The sequence below is a fragment of the Azolla caroliniana genome, unplaced genomic scaffold (genome assembly GCF_043228905.1).
Source record: "Azolla caroliniana isolate FFs.n. ecotype wild unplaced genomic scaffold, voAzoCaro1.0.p SCAF_3, whole genome shotgun sequence".
NCBI classification, from domain to species: Eukaryota; Viridiplantae; Streptophyta; class Polypodiopsida; order Salviniales; family Salviniaceae; genus Azolla; species Azolla caroliniana.
Window position 1 is genome coordinate 4,150,596 of NW_028230438.1, and position 20,021 is coordinate 4,170,616.

The following is a 20,021-nucleotide window of genomic DNA, read 5'->3' on the forward strand; positions in this document are numbered from 1 at the left end:
TGCATGGCTACACATCCTAGACCCACACATACATACATACAAATACAAGCATGCAAATGTACATACATACATACACACACACACATATAGACAGACATGCATACATAACAACATACATGCATACATACACACGCACAAACATGCATGCATACATACATACATACATACATAGGCTAACTCTCACCAAAAAAGTGGACTGCACACACACTCTCTGTGTCTCTCTCCCTAACCTCCACCCCACTCCCTTTTGTTCAAGATCCCCCCTTCGCTCAGCTCTTTAATACTCCATCTCCTCCCTGCCCAACCATACATTATACATATATATATTTACATCTGGATACCACTGTTTTGAAACTCCAATCTTTGCAACTTGATTGTATGCATCGAAAAATCAAACCCCTTGTATTGCTTTTTGATCTGTTGTGTATAGACAGGCTCCTCAAAACCTCCTCTTGACTCAACCCCCTTGTAATTGCCCACCAATTTGAAGCACTGTCAGTCTGCAAAGATCAGTTCCCAAATGTCTTTATCTGTCCATAGCAATGCATTCAATTCACATTGATTCGACACTACCCAAATGTTTCTAGTCATAAATCGGAAATTTTGCACGACTAACCAAATCCAGGTTAGCTAGATTGCGAATCTCATTTTGAACAGTGTGTAGAAGAGCTCTAATAAGCTCGACAAGCAGCAAGCTATGCATTGAATGTGGGTTTGGTATGTGACAGGAGAGGATTGAAGACAACTGCTGCCAGCCATTGACGATGATGACGATTATCACAATGCCCAGCACATGGGATCTTTCATATAATTGTCAAATCTGAGCATTGTCCTGGTTTTGTGGCAATGAGGCATTGTGGCCGTGATGCCATTCGGCAGCAGGAATGGAACAGAAGCAAGGAGAACTGGTGTGTACAGGGCGAACCTGATCCCAACCACATCAGAGATGTTGATGATGATCTCATTCTCTTCAATGACATGACCAGAAAGGATAATAAAGGCCTCCTCCATCCTCCCAATGATAATGACATTGGCGACGTTCCCCTGCGTAAGTTCTTTAATGTCTCCGATTTACTGTCTAATTACAGAATTGATGTCTTTCAATATGAACATTGTGCTCATTTCCGAAGATACCTCCCGTCTTGTGAGAACAGTCGCGATATGCGTGCAGGTGTAATCACTTGCAGAGATTGGTAGATGTATCAGGAACCCTAATCTGAATAGCTCATTTGATTTGTTTTTTTTGTATGTGTGATTAATTGTACATATACTTGTAGATGGGATCAATTGTAGATAAATCGTGAGAATGAGATACTTGAGAGAGACACACAAAGAGAGAGAGAGAGAGCAATTTGAGTTTATAAATTGTGCAGAGAGCAGTAAATTCAGAGGTCTCACTGGTTTCTCCATTTCTCCTTCGTCGACACCCCATTGGAAAGGAAATGATCTTCTCGCAACAGATTCAGACAAGAATGATTACGACTGGTAATGTCTTTGAAATACTGCATCTGAATCGAGTTTGAATTCGGGTTTTCGCATGCCATGAATTCAAGGAAAGAATGCATTATATATAACATACATGCTGGATCTTATATACAGGCTTCTAACCCCTCCAGGGACTCCACTTTTCCCATTGCTGGAGAGAGGAGAGCCTGTTCCAGAGCATGCAGAACCACACATCAATCTCATTCAAACGCACACTCCTTCAAGAGCTTCAGGAGTAAGTAACCTATTCTGCCATTCTCTTATTCATATAGAGTTTGAATCTCAGATCAGACATCTAGAAACTAGTACGCTCTGTCGCAGTTACGTAGATCAAATCCAAGAGAGATACAGAGCGGAACCCCACGAAGAAGCCATAGCATGACAATGACACCCACCAGTGCAGCATCCCCATCAATTGCCTCATCATCTCCACGCAGCACAAGTTCCCTGAGGAGAGGACGGACACCTTCCCCTTCATCGAGGACGGGTTCAAGTCCAGCTCTTCGGCCTGCCACTCCTACAAAGGCCGGATTGTCGAGGTCCACAACTACTACAAACAGATCATCTTCATCATCGACAAGGCCCTCGACTCCAGTATTGCGAAGAATGAATACATCCCCAAGTGTCCGTTCGTCTTCAACCGAGAGAACCATCCCAACCCCAACGGGAGGTAGAAGCCGTCGTGCGCCAGTGTCACCGAAACTGCACGCATGGCAAGCACTCGATCTCGGGTTCTCAGATGAGGCGCCCCCGAATCTGCGGACATGCATCTCCAGCCGGACGGGCTCCCGGGGATCCTCGGCCATGCTTGCGTTGAGCTCTTCATCCCCCACAACCCCCTCCTACTCCGAGGCGGCGGCCGAGACGGGCAGCCGGCCCTTGTCACAGTGGCGCAACTCGTCATCATCTGGATCCAGAGTTTCAAGCACAACGGCGAGCCAAGACTACTGGAGCAGTCGAGGATCGGTCGTGTCCTCCTCGGACGATGGCACTGACACGATCGAGCCGACATTCCTCGACTTCAATGCAATGAGTCCGCCCCACCCCACACTGGAAGAAGACACCCGAGTAGCAGAGAATGAAGTAAGCAGCTGGTATCGTCCCAATGTAATACTGAATAAAAGGTCTGCTACCTTAGGAGAGACCTCTGCTTCTCTGAATGCCACAGTAAGGAAGTCCCTGGAGCCATCCGTGAGGCGTCCTGTAAGTCTCATCTTATATCTGATTCAATTCTCTCTACAACAAAGTTACTTGCCTCTTAAACAGCTTGTTTTTTTGGTTTTAAACTCTGCAGGATCACAATCACCATGTTTCTCAAAGCATGTTCCGTCCTCTCCTATCCAGTGCTCCATCGTCATTTTACACCACACATCACAGGCCTGCGAGTCCAATCTTAGAGTCTTCCATTACAGGGAGCACCAATGCCAGTTCAGAGAAGGATGTGAGAGTGTTCTCTGGATATGAGAGTGCCTGCAATGAAGATTCAGGAAATAATACCACAGGGAATAAAAAAGGGTCATCTCCACCCATAACCAAGAGAATCGAGGCAGATGGGACAGGCATGCCGAACCTGGAGTACACAGAAAGTCCTGGTATTGATGCTGACACACAGGAGCAGGGAAGTGTCACTGCCAACACAGCCCATGCTTTGGAAACAGAGACTAGAATCATGTGGGAACAAAACACTGTTCATGAACCTGAGCTCAAAGAAACACTAAAGGAAATGAATGCAAATTGCTGTGAAATGCCTGTGAGCAAAGAGGAGAGTACTTCCACTGATAACTTTCCCATCACCGAGCAAATTGTAAACAATGAATCAATAGATTTAGATCCTAAAACAGTGTCTTCAGAGCAACATCCACCAAGTAAGAACTTAAGTTATATCCAAGGAGAGACGTATATGAAGAACAATCCCTTTAAGAGAGATCTAGATTGTGATGATATTCATCAATCCGACATCTATTACCATGAATTAAACAAACCAGGGCCACTTCAGACATCTCAGTGTTCAAATCAAGAAATGATACCAGAATTAGCTCCTCAACCAACAGATGTGCCCTATAAGAGCTCCCTCCAGGTAGGAGGAAACCCCATGCCAGATGAGCGAAACAATGCCCAAGACAGTAAAGTCTTTGAGCATGGCAGTGATCAATTCGATAAGGAGGCTTTACGATTAATAAGCAGCTCTGAAGGTCAGGAGTTCTCCAATCATGAAGAATCAAGTGGCTATTTACAGTTCGAGGACCTGGGAGATTCAGAATTGCAAATTCAACCTACTTCCGTGAAAAACCATGCAGATTTACATGATATGGTGGTCGAAAGTTCGCCAGATAGTTCTGCAGACATAGAGGAGAGAAAAACGCTGATTAGTCAAGAAGTATTTGTTACCAACCTAGATTGTGAAATAAAGGGATCGGTAAATGCGAGAAAAACTAATTCTGATCACATAGAGACAGATCTTCCTTCATCAGTCAATGCAAACAGTAGAGATGCCTGCGACGAAACAAAATTTAATAATTTGCCTCCAGATTCTCCAAGTTACAGCAGTAGTTCCTGTAGACATGAGTTAAATTCACAGAATAACAACCTTGAGGACTGCATCAGAGTGCTAGATAGTAAAGACAATGTAGTCCTCCAAAATTTTGATAAGAATGGAACAACAATCCCAAGATATATCGTGGACGTTGATGGTTATCAAAGCGAGAATGGACAGAAAGTATATAGTTTTCAACTGGATACAGTTGCAATCAATTGTCAAGAGAAGATTATTGAGCAATCCGAGGACCGAGTTCAATTCAACGGGTCTCTCACTTCAAACAGTGTCCCAGATGAAGTTGAGATAGAAAATGAAAGAGATATTTGCATTCCATTTCAACAGGTACTCCAAGGTGATATGAACAATGAATTCGGGTTAACAAAGAATCCCTTTGCTGTTGAGGATCCTGTGCCTCTTGCATCTGAGGTGGTTTGTCCCAAAGCTACAATTGTACCAAAGGCAGAAAGTTGTGACGAAACTAAGGTTGCAGGTTTAATGAATCCAGGGAGTGATGAACAAAATGAGACAACAGATTTTCTAGCACACATTGATACAATAATGAGTAATGCTGAACCAACGGATATTATCGATCCCCTTACAGATGTTCGCCTAGATCTGGATAATGTTGAGCCAAACAAGATTATGGATTTTGAGGAGGATATACATCAAAGTTCACAAAACGTTGAACCAGCTGAAGCTACTACAGCTTTCCTGATCATTGATGTCAACCCAAGTCTCGATGGCAATGAGCCTACTGAGACTACAGACTCTTTGAAGGATAATTATCAAAGCACAAGTTGTGATGATGAATCAACTGATGCTAAACCTTCTCCAGAAGATGTTCGTCCACGTCCAGCTTTCCCTGAAACAGCTGAAACTACAACTTCTTCCTTGATGGATGATGTTCATTCCACTATCCCACAATTACTTGATATCAGTCCACAAGAAGCAAATGATTTTGTAGAAACAGATGACACAAACAGCAATGCCATAGTAGTTCAAATGGAGACAATGTCAATATCAACAGAAAGCCATCAATATACAAATACAAACGGTAATATGTATAGCATAAAACACATCATTTGCTACAGGACAATCCTAATTGTAGCCAAAGGAAATCCTGATAGGGACTTTAAGTTCTCTTTTTGCTTTTCTAGTTAGATCCATATGCTACCAAAGATTCTAGTTTTATACAGATATTTAATGAGATGAGGATTTAGATAGAAAGATATGTCCGACAGAGTATTGTCACTAACATGGACTTTGTATATTGTGAGTTGCAGAAGCTACTGTCGAGAATAGTGTGAAAGCCAACCTTTGTTTCGATGAAACTACAAACAGGATACTTTTCTGTAGTTCTATTGTACACGAGATTGTGTACAAGGCAGCCAACATAGCTGCAGAGAAAGAAGCAGCAAATCTAGCAATGGTGGCTCCGAAATCTCATGAAGAAAGAAGGCAATTCCTTAACTCAGAGTACATTCGATCACTGAGAGGAACGATATCGAGGACGGTCAAGTTCAAAGGAAGGCAGAAGGAAACCAAGTCTGCTTCATTGGCTTCGGATAAAGAAGAAACCTTATGTGTGGCTGGACCAATCACTCAGCATCCAGTTCCCATGGATGGAATGATGAAGGATGGTGATGAGGCAATGGTGGAGGAGAAGGAAAAAACTACCGAAGCTAACAGCCAAATAAAATTGGGTGCTAACTCCAACTGTAATTGTATTGTCATGTGAAGAAACAGACAGAAGATGGAGTATGTCATGTAGCACTGAAGCTCACCTTGTACATTATGCTGACCATATACAAAATATATATATACATATGTATAGCATATAAACATATGTGAAGAGAATGTATGTAGGATGGATCAATGGATGTTTGGATGTGTGTGGAGTTTAGTCTGGATTCACCATCCAGATTTCAAGCCTCTACTCTATAGAATGTCTTAAGACATGCTCTGAAAGCAAGTCATTCATACATATGTATTTCATTTCATTTCTTTGTTACTTGTAGAAATAAATGTAACAGGTAAAGTAACCTGTGGTTGTAATGAAGACCTATTGTTTCTACAAAGAACAACTTTTAAGGAACACCATAAATACAGGGAAATATTTTTTTAAATACAGCCAGTTTGAAATAGGAGGAACGGGAGGGATGTCTTTGTTTACATAGCCTGGAATGGACATAGCGCTGTACTGACACAAGGATCAAAAAGATTCAGGAGAAAGAAATGCAGGGTATATGATCATATACTCTTAAGTCTTTCAAGTTAATGTTAGCTTCCATGGAAAGGCAATGATGCAAAAAGGCAAATGAAATGCATAAATAAAGATCTAACGACACCCATAAGGCCATGTGCCATGAACGAGATGCAGGGTATAAGATCATATACACATAAGTCTTTCAAAGTAATGTTAGCTTGCATGGAAAAGAAAGGATGCAAAATGGCAATCGACATGCATGCACACAGAGAGAGAGTAAAGACATTGCAACACCCACAAGGCCATGTGCCATGAAAGAGATGCAGAGTATATGATCATGCAGAGTAAAGACATTGCAACACCCACAAGGCCATGTGCCATGAAAGAGATGCAGGGCATGTGGTCATATACTCATAAGTTTTTTCAAGGTAATAATACCTTCCGTGGACAAAAAATAATGCAAAATGGCTATGAAATGCATACACACAGTAAAGACGTTGCAACACCCACAAGGCTGAAAGAAATGAAGGTTACATGATCATATATACTCATAAGTCTTTTAAGGTAATGTTACCTTCCATGGAAAGACATTTTTCAACACCCACAAGGCCGTGTGCCATGAAAGAAATGCAGGGTATATGATCATATACACATAAGTCTTTCAAAGTACATAATGCTACCATTGAAACGTAAAGGTGCATTTTGACTATTGAAATGCACACCCATATACACACAAAGAGGGTAAAGACTGTGCAACACCCACAAGGCCTTGTGCCCTGCAGAGAATAGACTTTCAAAATATGAAAGAGATGCCTCTCTTTGCTTAACATCAGCTCTATGCCTTTGAAGAAGAACATAAGTTTCTGAAAAATTACAGACACACCCCCACCCCTTTCTCTACATTATACAAATCACATCGATGCCCCTGTCCCATTTTAACCACTCCTAAGAAAAACCTTCATCCCAATTATCCTTTTGTATGTATGTGAGTCCACATGGGTCCGCGTTACATACAAAAGGATCATCAAGATGAAGGGTTTTCTTGAAAATGGTTAAGAAAAACCTTCATTCCAATTATTCTCATCATCTCTAGTTTGCTACAAGATACTTCCTAGCACGAAATTAGAAGAATCTTCTTCAATGTTGAAAGGTATGGCTAGGTCTCGCATGAACCTAAATCAAGACTAAAGTTAACACTTGCTTTCTTTAGCTAGACTCGAGCTCCATGTCTAGTTCTTCTACTTGAGGTATGTGAGAACCAGTGTGATCTTAATTTACAAATCCTAAGAAATGTTGAAATGTGGTGTCTACCAATCAAGAACTATTTGAACCTTCATTGAATCAATATATAGCATTTGTGAAGAACCACATAGCCCAAATTTCTAGGTTCTAATTGGATACAATGAAAGCTACATTTCTCATATTTTGTATAGAGTTCATATTCTCACAACCACTAAAGGGCTTGATAAACATTGTGTTGTTTAATTAGGTGTATTACTCTTATCACGTATCTTTCTTTCTATTAGTATTCAGTTTCCTTATTGAGGTTGTGTTGTGGATCAAATCATCATTTTATGTTTACTTGGCAAATCAAGCAAGTGTGATTGTCAAGGGCTATTAAGTTACCAACATTCACATATTAGAACTAAAGGAAATTCTTCCTTTCCTCTATTGAACAATTATTATAACTAAGAAGCTAATTTTTATGTTGAACATACAATCATTTCTTTTGTTTGTCCTAGTTTCACTAACTTAAGGAAATCCTACTTATGGTTCTGCTAGGGGTTATTGATTGTGTGGCATTTTCTAGTCAATATTTACATTATGAAGTTTGAACCATCACATACCAAGAATGTATGGATGTTATCTAGCAATGTCAAAGGAGATTACATGCATTGAATTCACAAGTACCACATGAACTAGCCTAATCAATTATATCACACGATGCAATGAAATGCTTGTCAATGATAGCTATAGAGACTAGATGAGGGAGCTTGTTCGAGAGGATTTGTTGTCCAACTATGAGCAAAAGATAACTAACCCCACACAAGAAGTATAAAAATGAACACTAGATACAAGGGTGGGGGCTTTGGTCTTGATAGAACATTCTAGTTGTGCTTACGTTGAAGTCTACATTCATAAGAGAATGAGTGTGATATTTGAAGTTTCATAGAAAAGGTGTATGGTTGAGTTTGACATCTTGAAAATCCCCTCATTTGATCTCTCACTCGTTCCTTGTCCCTCATTCCTCATTTCTAATTCTTTCATCCTCTCATCCTCTCACATATTTTCAATATTGAATCATAATGATACATATATTCCAACAAATGCAATGATCTAGTTGAGCCATTGGCATATTATATGATGCCTTATATAAGTTCACTACTTTAAGACACCTTTAGTGTGTTTGGGAAGAAGCATACGTATGAACTATTCACATGCATGTGCTATTAAATGTAAAAGTGCTTTGATGACCAATGTGGGTACTAAAGTAGAACATGAAAATACTGCCTTTTCACGCAAATTATGATATGTTTAAAACTTGTGGAGTGGAAAATCCTTTTCATTATAAAGTTATAACTTGCATTTACGTCGAAGGCAACCGTTTAATAACATGTTTGTGGTAGACATTATTATTATTTGACTTCAACATCATTACCCTAAAGTTTAATCATCTCCTTGCATATAAAATATTGGTATCACAAAATTGTCCTCTCGCTAATGAATGGCTTAAAAAATGTATCAGTATAGTTTTAAAGTTTGTTATAAAAAATCATGCTCATTACTCGAACAGTTAATTAACACTCTTCTCTTTGGAAAAAGACGTGGCTTTATGTAATCACTTGATGCACGATCCACAAATCAGTTGAAAATGTTGGCTTACAAAAGGCGATACTCACAAAGACATGGAGGGTGATGTTCTCAAATATTGGCATGATCAATCAATGTGAGACTATGTGCATGGGCATGTGGTATTCCGACATGTGTTTACCGTGTGGTTGGACATAGGCAAGAACCGAAGACCGACGAGAGTAGTGGATGGTTTGAGGGGGGGGGTATACACAAGATATATATAATATCCAACATTTGTTTGGCCTTGGGGATGTGGAAGTTGCAAGCAGAACACGAGCGCGGGTAGGGTAATTTGATCAAGATTGCAAGGGGGGGTGAACAAACTAGCCCTAGAAGAACCCTCAGGCACATGGACAAACCCTCGGGAATGTGAGAGATACCATGAGGTGGCGAAGAACGATGGGAGTAGCGGATGATTTGAGTAAGCATACACAAGATATATATAACATCTGACCTTCATTTGGCCTTGGGGACATGAAAGTTTCGAGCGCGGGGTAATTTGATCAGAATGGGCGGTGGCACAAAGGGGGGGGGGGGGTGGACAAACAAGCCTTGGACGAATCCTTGGGCACGTGGACAAACTCACCTCGGACGAACCTCGGGTGTGCGGACGAACTCAGCCCTGGACAAACCCTTGGGCACGTGAGAGATGCCATGAGGTGTCGAGGAGATGTGGTCCACGTCATGCCCAAAGGAGAGGGGATATGGGGGGGGGAGCCACGTCATGCCCAATGGAGAGGGGATATGGGGCCACGTCATGCCCAAAGGAGAGAGGGGATATGGGCCCACGTCATGCCCAACAGAACCCATACCGTCGTTGGTCGGGGATAGAGAGATGCCCCACGACTGATGGTCTTCCCCTGCAACTGCTCTGTTCTGCCCTGCTTCTCTGTCTCTGTCTCTCTGTCTCTGTCTCTGTTTGTCTTTCTTCCTTATTACCTCTGCATCTCTTCTCTGTTGCAGTGCAGAGCAGAATATGCTGTCAACAATGCTCTCTCCGAAAGTATATTCCCCACGCAGAGCCTAATTGGGTGGGGTCCTCCTCCTTCTGCATCGAGCTTCCTTCCTCCCTTCCTCCCTTCCTTCCTGTTCTTCATTCGTATCAGCAGGAATCTCTGCTCTGCACCAGATACTCACACATCACATCACATCACATATATATATACATACACACATAAATAGGGTTTGTTCCATTAGAGCTGCCTTTCCTCTACTACTACTACCACTACCACTACCACTACCACTACTGCTAATACTGCTACCCTGCCATGGCTTTTGCTGCTACCTCATCGCCAATTCTCTCTGGCGGAGCAGGATCTTATCCTCTATATTCTTCGGCACAGCAGCGCATCTCCGCCTGCACATGCTCCGATGTCCGTGTCATTAAAGATGGAAGAGGAAGTGGTGTTCGCTTGACGATGACAATTCCATCTCCCAGAGGTGTTATGGGGTCGGTAATATTCGATGGGATCATGATGACAAATGGATGGTCTTCTGTGCCTGATAACAATATGAAGATGAAGAAGAAAAAGAATGGATCACAGAGGACATTGTTGGTGACTCGATCTTGCAGCTCAATGGTTCCTGCCACTCTAGAGCCCTCATTCTCTGACAACGAAAGGAACAGCAATGACAACGTTGTCGCACACAAACCTCGGCGGATCGCCCTCTTTGTTGAACCCTCCCCTTTTGCGTAAGCTCCTTTCAAGCTCTTCTAGTGAACATATTTGGTTTTTGTTTAAGATCTCTTTTTTAAGGAACTTATGTGATTGTTTCCTTCTGTCATCAATTGATCATGTATGCCCTTCATGGCATTACAGTTGATTGCAATCAACATCCTATGTATCCATCATGCTATGTCTATAAGACACTGATTTATATTGAATGTCCATGAAAATGTTTATCCCAATCATGCTCTTGTGTTTATCATCTGTGATTTCTGTAAACTACTACATCATATTGGACGTGTCCATGGAAAATATATAATGGACCAAATTGACCAGATTTTTTTTTGTACCTTGCAACATGCAGATATGTTTCAGGATATAAAAATCGGTTCCAAAACTTCATCCGTTACCTAAGAGAGATGGGCGATGAGGTAGATGGAGCTATACATACTGTTCTTGAGAGAATTTCAATATGACAAATTTGAACATGTTTTCAGAAGGTTTTGTTTGCTTGTCTCTTACCAGGTAATAGTGGTGACCACGCATGAAGGAGCTCCAGAATACTACCATGGTGCAAAGGTTGTTGCATCTTGGAGGTATAGAAAACGATGGACACTATTTTGCTTTTCTCCATCTCTGATTTTGCATTACTTCACATCCATGTCCTGTTTATTTTGCAGTTTTCCTTGTCCGTGGTATAAAGTTGTTCCTCTGTCGTTAGCTCTAAGCCCCCGGATAATCATGGAGGTCGCAAAATTTAAGCCTGACATAATACACGCATCATCCCCTGGTATCATGGTGTGTATTATCATGAGATCTGTTTTCTGCTATTCTTCAACCCTCATGATCAATATTGCTCGATTCTAATAATGTAAATCACAATCATGATTAGGTTATTGGTGCCCTCATTATTGCTAAACTCTTGCAAGTTCCTCTGGTCTTATCATATCATACACATGTTCCAGTGTAAGTTGCTCCTCAGTTGTCTTTGTGACATGTCTGTTGAGCCGAGGTTTTATGTATGGATTCAAGTTTTAGTTGGCTCAAATGATCTTTTTGTTCAGGTATATTCCAAAGTATACCTTCAGCTGGCTGGTGAAACCGATGTGGTTAGTGATAAGTAAGTCACTTCATATGATATGTAAGATCTGTGTTTCATTATTCAGTTATTGAGGTTTGATTGAATGATGCACCATTTTCTTGTAGAGATCTTGCACAGGGCTGCTGATCTTACTCTTGTTACATCGAGTGTCCTTGGAAAGGAACTTCAAGGAGCAGGTGCTGCTGCTGGTAGGTTTCAACCAAATTTCCCTTCTAAAATGACCTTTTTATATTCTGAGATCCATGAGAAAAGGAATCCTGCTTAAGAACTGGTTTCCTTCAGCTTACAAGATCCGAGTATGGCGAAAAGGAGTCGATTCAGAGAGGTTTCATCCTCGCTTCAAGTCTTCGGAGATGCGAGCTCGCCTAAGGTATATGTATAAATAATTTAGCACTTCCAGGACATGGTTATTGTTTGATTCACATGACTAACTCACTCTTTCTACCATTTATGTAGCAATGGTGAGATTGAAAAGCCACTCATAGTACATGTTGGTCGTCTGGGTGCTGAGAAAAGCCTAGATTTCTTGAAGAAGTGAGAAATCCTCTGTTCAACATTTTTCATAGTTTTTTTTGTCAACTCCTACACATTGTCTAACATTATGTCTATCTCATCTGTAGAGTGATGGAAAGGCTGCCTCATGCCCGTCTCGCCTTTGTTGGCGATGGTCCATACAGGTAAGGATCTCTTAGAGATATAGCAGCATAGCATGACCATAGTCATTTATGCCTTTTTTGGGCTTATGTTGGATTCCTTGGGAAGCCGGAAAACATAAACTTGAACATGTGGAAGCAGGGAGGATCTGGAGAAGATGTTCGAAGGGATGCCAGTTGTATTCACAGGCATGTTACACGGGGAGGAACTGTCTCAAGCATATGCAAGTGGGGATGTGTTTATCATGCCCTCGGAATCGGAGACACTGGGGCTGGTGGTTCTGGAAGCCATGGCATCTGGGATACCCATCGTGGCAGCACGAGCCGGGGGCATTCCGGACATCATCCCATCACACCAGGAAGGAGAGACAGGATTCCTTTTCACACCCGGAGATCTTGAGGATTGTGTTGGCAAGCTGGATGCTGTACTTGCATCCTCGGAGCTACAAGAGCGGATGTCAGCGGCTGGACGTATCGAGGTGGAGAAGCACGACTGGCGGGCCGCAACGAGGCACGTGAGGAACGAGTATAATGCCGCGATTTGGTTCTGGCAGAAGAGAAGACACCAGCTCTCGAGGTGGCTTGCATGGGCTTTCCGGCGGACCGCATCTATTGGGCGCCTCGAGGCCTCGTCGTGATGATGCTCCCCCTTCCTTATCTTTGTACTTTCTAGCCCCAGATCATGATCATGGTGTGGAAATTCCTCCCAATGTAGGCCTATATGTTTAACTTCAATCGATTGTTGTATACACAACATATATTTTCTCCGAGTCTTATTATATATGAAGTGCTTTTATAAAACACTATACATTCTCGTGGACATGCAGCATGAAGCGCTTTCAAATCGCATTACTCGATACTGGGATTTATTGGTCATGTTTTGATGTTGGAGCAGCTTCAACATCAATTTATAATGACATTGTAGATATCGTTAACCAATGAGATAGAGCCAATTGAAAATTCGTGGACATGCAGCATAAAGTGCTTTCAATAGCATTACTCGATACTGGGATTTATTGGTCATGTTTTGATATTGGAGCAGCTTCAACATCAATTTATAATGACTTTGTAGATATGCTTAACACCAATGAGATGGAGCCAATTGAAAATGGCCTCACTTGAAATGTCAACATCGTTTTTACTTGCTAAGTTAGTAACAATATTGCTTTTCTAATGTTTCCTATGTTAGAGGTCAGCTAGTATTTTTAGTATGATTCATTCAATAAACATGCTGTAATTTGGTTGGGGATTCATTGTTTCTTTGTAATGGAGAGAGTTTTGATGTTGACCAGTTTTTACTGATGTTCAATTGTTAACTCAATTTGGTATGTTTTAATCAGTTACTTTTTTGTGCATGGTATGCTCGAGGTCAGATAAATTCAACAGTTCCCAAAACTTGTGTTTATCCTCTACTGCAATAGGAATTCATGTCCATTGAATGAATCATGTCATGAAATAAGAATTGGTGAACAAATTTCTTCATTGAATCAATGAGTTTTCGCTCTTTATATCATGTCGGCAATGGGCTGCCACGGAACAAGAGGATACTCTATGAAAGCCAATTTTATGGTGACATAAGTACGCTGTAATTTTGATGGGGGTTCAATGTTTCTTTGTAATGGAGAGTTTTGATGTCGACCAGTTTTTGCTGATGTTCAATTGTTAACTTGATTTGGTATGTTTTAATCAGTTTCTTTTTTGTACATGGTATGCTCGAGTTCAGATAAATTCAACAGTTCCCAAACTTGTGTTTATCCTCTAATACAATAGGAATTCATGTCCATCGAACGAATTATGCCATGAAATCAGAATTGGTGAACAAATTTCTTCATTGAATCAATGAGTTTTTGCTCTTTATATCATGTCAGCAATGGGCTGCCATGGAACAAGAGAATGGACACTATGAAAGCCAATTTTATGGTGACATAAGTACATTGCATTATCCAAGAAAAAGATGAAATGTACCCCTTTACCCCTCAACACATATAGGCTAATATCAGTTTAAACCTTGGTGGTATTAGACACATTGATTTTACGGTTTACCCTACTAGGCAATAAAGCTCTCTACTTCATTGTTAAACTCAGATGCTTCACCTCCCTATATATAATCACTCTATCTTCTCTTTGTTTAACATCACATCTCTCTCTAAAACCACAATGCTCTCTATTTCACCTTCAACTTAAGTCTCATATGTCTCTCTCTCCCTCTCTCTCTCTCTCCACACGTTATACTACATAGTCATACCTACATATCCAAATACTTTATGGAACATGGAAACGGCTCATATCAATACATGTTAGAGATTGTCCACCATCAAAACCATGTTAACACTTGCTTTGATGTTAGATTGGATGGGGCATAGTAAGATTCTTGAGCGTTGAATGCCATTCTCACTTTCACGCGTGATATATTTGGTGTCATAGGTCATATTTAACTATAACTATATATATTTAAAATCATAACTCACATGTGCTTGGTTTTAGAGAAAGTGTGAGAATATTAAGACATGTTCATAGTTTTTTAAGAGATATATATGTTGATTTTTTTATTATCCTCGAAGGTAAAATGTGACCATAGTGATAGTTGTGCCCCGATGTCCCTTCTCACATTGAAAAGAGCATGAGCTATGTCATATGGATGTTGGCATCTATGATGTATAAATGAGTGGGCTTTTCGTGTTTGGAGACAAAGAGGGTTTTGTAGTTCAATGCAAAACATATAGCATAATACATGAAACATGAGATTCGCATATCTCCTAGGACCCAAACCATAATATATTTTTTAAGATAACAAGCTCAATTGTTAACATTATGTGTGAAAACATATGTGGTGAGGAATATGTGTGCCTTACAAAACCTTCCTTGTCACACCTTTGTTATGAGAATGGAACCACCCTTTTCATATGGAAGAGTATATGTGCTATATTTAGTGTTGAGGATAACTCATATCCTACCCACTCTTGTCATGAAAAATACCGATAAGGTAATTGTAAGGTATAGAAATTTAATCTAAGCCCCCCCTCTCTTGTATAAATTATTGAATACATATATAGACCATTATTGTTTGATTAAGGATAATCTTCTCATTGTAATATTCCATCAGTTGTTATCTTCTTCTCTTTTGGTAAAACTCATCATTATATTAATAAATGTGTGTGAAAAGACTACATTGGTACTGCAATTGAGTGATGTCACCATATATGGAGCACATATAGTTGGTTGGAAGAGGCCAAAGGGAGAATGAATCATGTCGAGCTATAGTTTGCACAATCTTAGATGATAGGAAAAGAGGGTATCATCTTCGATTGTAGGAAGGTTTACCTAAAAGGCACAAGTTTCTCTGAATGAAAAAGATTGAACCTAAAGTAACAAGAATGAAGACTAGAAAAGGACTCAAAATACATAGCAGGTGATGACCTCTGGGATTGCCTCAAGTTTTAAAATCATGTTTTGGGATTGTATAGGATATCCATGGTTCATAAAGGCTTGGGATTAAGTGATGTAGAATATTGTATTTCTTGTTGAAACTTGGGAACATGACAGTAAGTGCATACCTAATATTGATCACTACATCATAAAATCTATATGGTCGTGGACTAGATGTAATATTGGGCGACCAGGAGTGGAATGTGTTTATTGTGAGAGCTTGAAAACTTGCATAGGAGTATGTAAGTATGATGAATACAAAAGATATATGTGGGTTGAAGTAACATTACATGAAGGTAAACTCTATGTGGCATGTCGTTACATTCCTCGTAGAGAATCCAACTACTATAATGTTTATGACAAGATTCGATGATCCATTTTCCAGTGTATGTGCTAACATTCTTACTTATGAGAAGAGTGGAGATGTGTTCATAATAGGAGATTTCAAATGATAGAGTTAAAACTTATCAAAATGTGGAAGTTAATGATAATGTAATGTTGTCATATTTGAGCATGACTCAGAAGATTGTAATTTGTACTATGTCATATTATGGGTAGGCTTCTCATACACATGCTTAAATGCACAAACTTGCATAATATATTCTCAATGGTACCCATGCATTCCCGATAACACATGTTGTGACATGTCTTCCAACCTTGGGAGGAAGTGTAGTTGACTATGTATTGGTGAATATATGTGATGCATCCATAGTGAATACATTTAGTATGGTCCATAGTCACCTGACCTAGACCACAAGCCCTTATATTTGCACAATGTAACAAAAACTCACACATTGACCAAAAGAAAAAGAGATACAATATGCGACCTTGCTACGGAAAAGCTAATTTGTAAGCAAATGAGGTTGATAGTTATGTGATGAACCTCTCACTTAGTAAAGATGTGCAAACAAATTTCGAACTTTTGAAAGATGTCATTCTCAAGGTAGGGTATCAATATTTTAGTGCATATGTAGGTTGACATTGGATGCTTAGTTTCCGATGCAATGCTCGATTTGATGAAGAATGCAAGGCTCATCTCAAAATGTTCAAGCTCACTAAAGATAAAAATGAGTCGAAAGCCCTCACATTATATGAATATCGAAGAATGTTAAGGAGGAAGAAGAAGCAATAGTATCAATTGCAAGAGAAGAGAAAACATAAATGTTTGACTCCAACCAAAGTTAGTCTGAAGACAACTCTAATTGGGAAATTCAACGATGAAGAGATGAAACAATATGTATGGAAGCTTTATAGCATGATGGTATAATGCCTATGAATATATTGAGTATTTAATAGTAACACCGATGCTTTGTTATGGGGTGGAAGTATGGGACGTTTGCATCTTTAAGATCACTTGGAAAGTGTTTGACAATGTCCAAAAGTATGGGACTTGTGAATAAGCATTACTTCCATATTCATCATCATGAAGGCCCTTGATGACCCTTTTTGGTGGCAAGCTTCCTTTTCCTTTTTGATATATCTATCCTAAGTTTTACCAATTTACATTATCATTTTTATGCCTAACACCTCAAATGACCAATAGTGAGTGCATAATTAGCATGAATCCCAAATCTTATGAAGAGATTTCCAAAAAGCCCTAGATCATAGAAGGTGGAGAGTCACAAACGTGCATAATTTGAATAAATCCTAAATCACACAAGCTTAACAAAGGTGTAGACAGAGCCACAACAAGCTTATTAAGGTGGTGAACTCACAAAGGCCAAAACCCACAAAAGGATAGAAGTAGTAAGAAAGCTTTTATTCTCTTTGATAAAAAAATCATAGACTTTTGAAATATGTATACACATTTTCTACCACGATATCCGTTAAATATACATCTTTATTCCCTTTTCAACATGCATCTTTAAAATACCCCCCCTTTGTACATATACACATTCCGATTATTATGGTTATTATTTTTCCTCTTGTTCTCACACACTTGGATTGAGCAAATCAAGTTACATTTAGTGGCAATTTCCTTCTTGTACCAATTACATCATAGTGCCAAAAATACAAACATATAAAGAATGAGTGCTGAAATTCTCCATACTATATGTAATAGGAATCTAGGGTGTGTGATACTTAACTCTTGGTATATGTTGGACATATTTAATCACAGTGAAATTCCTACACTATTGCTATAAAGAATATTTGTTGATCTTTATGTGTTTATGAAAGGAAACTCTATTGGAATTACAAGGATTTTAGAGCACTAAAGAGGCTTTAAAGAATTTCAAAGTTCTCATGCAAGTCTTTAGATGTTGTATTTGTGAAACATCACCATCGTAGACCGTCTCCAAATTCTCTTAATTATGTTCTTACCACAAAATGTCTATTCCAAGCACTTCCAACAAAGTTCTATCTAAAAATTCTATCAGACTCCTAACAAAGCTTCTACCACTACAACTTTGCCCTCTAATTTTCTTTTTCTTAAGTTTTTTGTATATTTGATGTTTTCACTACGTTACCTAAATCAAACTTAGCACATGTCTTTTTCTTATATTCTCTTTTTGCTTTGTATAACCACGATTAATGTATTTTTTGTGTGTGTTGGTGACATGGATAGGCCAAATGCTAAGGCAAATGATGTGGTGGTTGGCTGATTAGAAACCGCCTAATCATGATTTGTTTACAATTCTTGTGTTCTTAACTTATTCCCAAACATTAAGCTATATTCTTAAATTTTTCAAAGAGACTCTATTCATGCCTTTAAAAACCAACCACCTTTCAATGAACGTTCAACATTTAAGGCTTCCAATATTTTCTATTTCCACCATGTGATCACGACAAACAGATGACAATGTGGAAATAGAAAAGAAATATCAACTTGTTAGTAACATGTATTGTTGAATTGCATTTCAATTGCCATATGATTTCCTTTGGTGAAAAGGATGTTTATGGGCATACATTCCATAATATCCTAACTTCAAAATGATTATGCCAACTATATTCTAGAAACTTCAAAATTGAATACGCACTATACATTGAAAAAACTTCACATAGTCGCGATTGGTGGAATTTTTAGTGTGAGGACATAAACTGTCAAGTTGTAAAGATGTTTATGAAGTGTTGTTTGGAAGAAGAAATTTCCTCTTGACTATTGAATTCAACACATGGTGATTGAAGTGCACGATAATAATCTACAAAATGCTACAAATTTTGTCGAATTTAGAGTTTTCTTTAGAATTACAATAAGCCTATAAAAACCTTTACAATTGAGAAAATTAGACTTGTCTTAAAATCATGATAACCATGAAAACACCTAAACTCATTTGACAAAAATAGACTTTTCTTGAGAATCACAACAAGCATGAGAACATCTTAATGTTTTATAGAACTAGACTTTTCTTTAGAATGACAATTGTAATATATTATCATCGTGTACCTTACTTTTGAAATGAAACTTACTTAAAGGCATCTCATTATCATATCAATGAACCAAAACGCATTCACTATTTCATAATTACTTGTTGATTTGGAGTTGACACAAGTATTTTTCGTGGATCATATGTCTTCAAATACATATATTGCGAGATTCATAGATATTCAAGAAATAGTTCTTGATTTGTAATTTGGCCACTCCTACACCTCTAATAGATTCATTTATTAGATTTCATGTTTTGTTTGTTAGATCCTTGATAGTCATGAGTTTGACGTAAACTTTCTTATTATATTGTTGTCGACAACTTCTCATTTTACTTATTACTTTATCCCAAAATATAGTACATGTGTGAAGAAGTGAAGATACGATATTATTAAATATCTTGTTACGAACAAATCTTCTCATCCTAAAGTCGTAAAAAGTACACATAAACCTATTATTTTTATGTACCATTCTATATGGTGGAAGCTTCACACTAAGTTAAACGATCACATGGCACCCCAAGATGGTTACTAACAAATCTTCTCATTCCAAAGTCACAAAAAGTACACATGAACCTAATAATTTTAATGTACCATTTTATTTTGCATTGTATTAGATTGTGGAAGCCACACTACATTAATTGATCACATGACATCCCAAGTTTTTTGAAGGCATTAAGGTTTGGATACATATTATTTCACTAGTACTACTAGTGATTAGGTCCCCAAC

At 39.0% G+C, this 20,021-nt stretch overlaps 2 protein-coding genes across 3 annotated transcripts; both read left to right on the forward strand.

Annotated features, from left to right (window-relative positions):
* Positions 1 to 206: 206 nt before the first annotated feature.
* On the forward strand, positions 207 to 6,005 carry LOC147865942 (uncharacterized). Of its 2 annotated transcripts, XM_087316274.1 has the most exons (7): positions 207 to 625; positions 729 to 1,048; positions 1,374 to 1,485; positions 1,600 to 1,720; positions 1,807 to 2,688; positions 2,780 to 5,075; positions 5,305 to 6,005. In XM_087316274.1, the coding sequence occupies exons 2-7, from the start codon at positions 847 to 849 to the stop codon at positions 5,757 to 5,759; spliced, it is 4,068 nt and encodes a 1,355-aa protein (XP_087172400.1). In that variant the 5' UTR covers positions 207 to 625; positions 729 to 846; the 3' UTR covers positions 5,760 to 6,005. The 2 variants fall into 2 exon arrangements, with proteins under 2 accessions (XP_087172400.1, XP_087172401.1); XM_087316275.1 differs by lacking the exons at positions 207 to 625; positions 729 to 1,048 and having other exon boundaries at positions 1,376 to 1,485; positions 1,617 to 1,720.
* A 4,304-nt stretch (positions 6,006 to 10,309) lies between these two features.
* Positions 10,310 to 13,272, forward strand: SQD2 (sulfoquinovosyldiacylglycerol 2). The gene is made up of 11 exons (XM_087316276.1): positions 10,310 to 10,773; positions 11,112 to 11,178; positions 11,273 to 11,343; positions 11,428 to 11,545; positions 11,640 to 11,713; positions 11,812 to 11,867; positions 11,954 to 12,037; positions 12,132 to 12,219; positions 12,306 to 12,383; positions 12,470 to 12,526; positions 12,645 to 13,272. Exons 1-11 carry the CDS (start codon positions 10,349 to 10,351, stop codon positions 13,138 to 13,140), a joined length of 1,614 nt encoding a protein of 537 aa, XP_087172402.1. The 5' UTR covers positions 10,310 to 10,348; the 3' UTR covers positions 13,141 to 13,272.
* Positions 13,273 to 20,021: the final 6,749 nt, after the last annotated feature.